We start from the raw sequence: 3,338 nt of genomic DNA, 5'->3' as shown, positions 1-3,338 counted from the left end.
TCAGCCTCTCTCTCTCTGTCTCCCTCTGCAGTGGAGTTTAGGAATTGACAGGCCCCGTGTCCGCAAGCAGACCAAACACTACAATTCCTTTGAGGAAGATGAGCTGATGGAGTTCTCTGAGTTGGACAGTGACTCTGATGAGCGGCCCACACGTTCACGGCGCTTCAATGAGAAGACACGACGTTACCTACGGGCTGAGTGCTTCCGTGTAGAGAAGAACCTACTCATATTTGGGTGGGTCTTCTTTCTTCACGGACCTGAGGTCTAGATCCTATGGTGGGGCTTTTTCCTTACCCCAGCCCATCTGGTGTTCAGTGCTATGTGAACAAATTTGTTTGTTTGCACTGCTTGTGTCCATTGCAGGCTAATATATTCTGGTGGGGATACCTGGGGCTTTGTCACATTTTGCCATCAATGGCAATGGGTGTGATGACCAGGGATCCAGATTTTCCGTTTCCTGCAGAAAAACAGAGAAAACCATGGATTTTACCAGAGAACCCCGTGGATTTTGCAGTTTTGCAAAGATCTTCCTGCAGGCTGGCAGAGTTCCAGCCTGCAAGGGGCTGGGAGGGAGCAGGAGGAGGGTGGTCAGGCAGGGGGCTCCATGTACACGTATATACACGCAGCCACCAGGCAGCCTGGAGAGCAGCTCCTGTGGGTAAGTGGGAGGTGAGGGGAGATTGAGGCCCCCATAGTGAGAGAAGGAGAGAGTTGGGGATGGTTGGAGCTGCTGCCCAGCAGGCAGTGTTTGGGCCTTGGGACCTGCAGGGCCCTAGTAGGGAGCGGGACAGGGTTGCAGGTGGCTTGTCTGGGGGGTGGGAGGAGGGGTCAGCTCCCTGCCGCTACACACACTCCTGGGAGGTTGGGCAGGAGGACCCATGCCCCCCAGATCTTTATGTGCAGCTCCCTGGCCTGCTGCCCTCCCCCAAGGACTCTGCAGCCTGGCAGGTGCAACCCAGCACTGAAGGGCAGAGCAGGGCCACGTGGAGATCTCCTTGCTGCTGCTGTGAGCTCCGTGCTGCCAAGATGGTGTGTTACCTGTGCACATGGCAGCAACAATGGAAGTGGTGCAGGGTTGTGCCCCTCACTGCAGACCCATGCATAGGCGATGCATTGCCAGGGCAGCATGGAGGTCGAGTGGCCCCACTGTTCTCTGCAGCACCGGATCGCACCCACTGGGCTGAGAAGTCCCCGAGGGAAGGCAGCAGGGCAGGGAACCCACAGTGGGCAGCCTGCCTCTGCCCCACGCTCAGAACTGGGGGGGGGCACATGTCCCCCCTGCACCCCGGGAGTGTGTGCAGCAGCAGGGAGCCAGCCACTCCCCCTGCCCAAGCAGCAGGAGGGGAGGGGAAGGGGGAAGGCCAGGCTCCATGCTCTGCTCCTCTGCAGCAGCCACCACCTCCTGTCAGGAGCAGGGGGCTGTGGACCCGGGTCCATTACCCCACAGCCCTGGCAGCTGGGGGCCCCCTTCAGCAGGGTCGGGGGCAGAAGGGGTGGGCAGTGGCACCAGCAGGGCAATGTGGGGAGAGTGAAGGGCATTTCATTTTAATCATGGATTTTGGGATTTTTGTCAGAGAATTTGCAATTTTATCAGGGAAAACCTAGATCCCTGGTGATGACTGGGCTTTCTGGCACAAATGACACCTCTGTGGAAGGAAGGATGCTAAGTGGGCAGGATATGGGCTTGGAGTGAGGACTCCTGGTTTTATTCCTGCCTCTGCTCCTAACCCCTGTGTGAAGCCCCTTCCCTTTCTGTGCCTCAGTTTCCTCAGCTGTAAAGTAGGGATACTAACATTTCCCTGCTTTCTGGTGAGGTGGCTGGGCCTTGTCCATCAGTACTTCTTCTTATGTTGTAAGCTAGAAGGTGTAGGAGTGTTTATTGCATGTATGTTTCTTCTACTCCAGCTGGGGGCGCTGGAAGGATATCCTGACCCATGGTCGGTTTAAGTGGCACTTGAACGAAAAGGACATGGAGATGATTTGTCGGGCCCTCCTGGTCTACTGCGTCAAACACTACAAAGGAGATGAAAAGATTAAGAGTTTTATCTGGGATCTGATCACTCCTACGAAGGACGGACAGAACCAGGCCCTGCAAAATCACTCAGGTATCATGTACTCTCCCTGCTAATCCTCCTCGATTACCTGCCAGTATGACTGGCTTCCAGTACCCAAGACTCAAGTAATTAAACCAAAGCTGGTCCCAGTAGCCACAGAGACTGCCAAACCTGGGCGTGAGGAACCCATCTGTATAGTAACCAGGTGGCCAGAGAGGGACTGATTTGTGTACAGACCCTTGGAGATAATGGTATTGAGGCACTCTGATCAGAGAGGACATTTCATATAGGTGACGGGCTCCCTGTGCTAAGAAAGCCTGGCCTTCCATCAGTGCAGAGGGAACCGTGAGATGGAGAGCTAGCTAAAGCATCAGGCCAGGTTGAATTGCCTCTTCGGAATGGCTACAGTTTCCCAAGGGTAGATTGTTACTTATGGTCCATATACACCAGGAAGTAACTACATGGGAGACTAGAATATGAATGTGCATTGCACTACCTGGTTCATACTTGCTCCCTGCATGGATGCTCTTAGGGCCAGAATTTATTATACCTGTTGGGTGTCTAAATGGTCTTAGGTAGACAAGGTTCCTTGGGTGAATTTGATATCTTTTATTAGACCAACCCAAATAGTTGGAGAATAGTTATTAAGCAAGCTTTCGAGTTCAAAAACCCTTCGTCAGGCTAAGGAAGTTTCAGCAGTTGGTGTGTGCTCTTCCTGGATGGAATGAAAAGTAAAGAAGCCAGGGGCTGGGCTGGGGAGTCAGTTGCCAGGCAGATTATAATGTATCAGAAATCCAATGTCTATGTTTAGTCCATGATCTCTAGTATCCAGGAGGTTGATGAAATGGAGCTCATAGGCTCATCTCTGGGAAGTGTTGTGTAAGTTTCCCTTGAGGATCAGGACTGAGAGATTGGAGAGAGAGTGGCCCTCCTGTGAGAAATGTGCCCCCACTGGTAATTGGGTAGTTCTGTCTTTGATAGATTTCTGGTGTGCATTCATTCTGGTGCGCAGTTGTTGTCTGGTCTCTCCTACGTATTTTCCATCAGGGCATTTGGTGCATTGGATGAGGTATATTACATTTCTGGAGGTGCAGCTGTAAGATCCAGGGATACTGATGGCTCTGTTGTGGGGTATAGTAATTGTGGGGGTGGTGGAGATGTGTTGGCAGGTTTTGCATTTCTTGACATGGCACGGTCTGGATCCTTTTGGTGTGTTCTGGGCTTGAGGAAGTTTGCTTCTGGTGATGAGGTTGGTTGGCAAGGTTCGGTGCTTGTTTGAAGGCA

General features: G+C 52.6%; 1 protein-coding gene across 1 annotated transcript in view; it reads left to right on the top strand.

Annotated features, from left to right (window-relative positions):
• The window catches only part of CHD6 (chromodomain helicase DNA binding protein 6), a 251,204-nt gene that overhangs the window by 151,521 nt on the left and 96,345 nt on the right, over window positions 1–3,338 (top strand). The window contains 2 exon segments of the mRNA XM_025216269.1: window positions 32–234; window positions 1,906–2,105. Coding sequence (XP_025072054.1) covers window positions 32–234; window positions 1,906–2,105 — 403 coding nt within the window.

The sequence above is a fragment of the Alligator sinensis genome, unplaced genomic scaffold (genome assembly GCF_000455745.1).
Source record: "Alligator sinensis unplaced genomic scaffold, ASM45574v1 scaffold338_1, whole genome shotgun sequence".
Taxonomy (NCBI): domain Eukaryota; kingdom Metazoa; phylum Chordata; order Crocodylia; family Alligatoridae; genus Alligator; species Alligator sinensis.
This window is presented reverse-complemented; position numbering and strand designations above follow the sequence as displayed.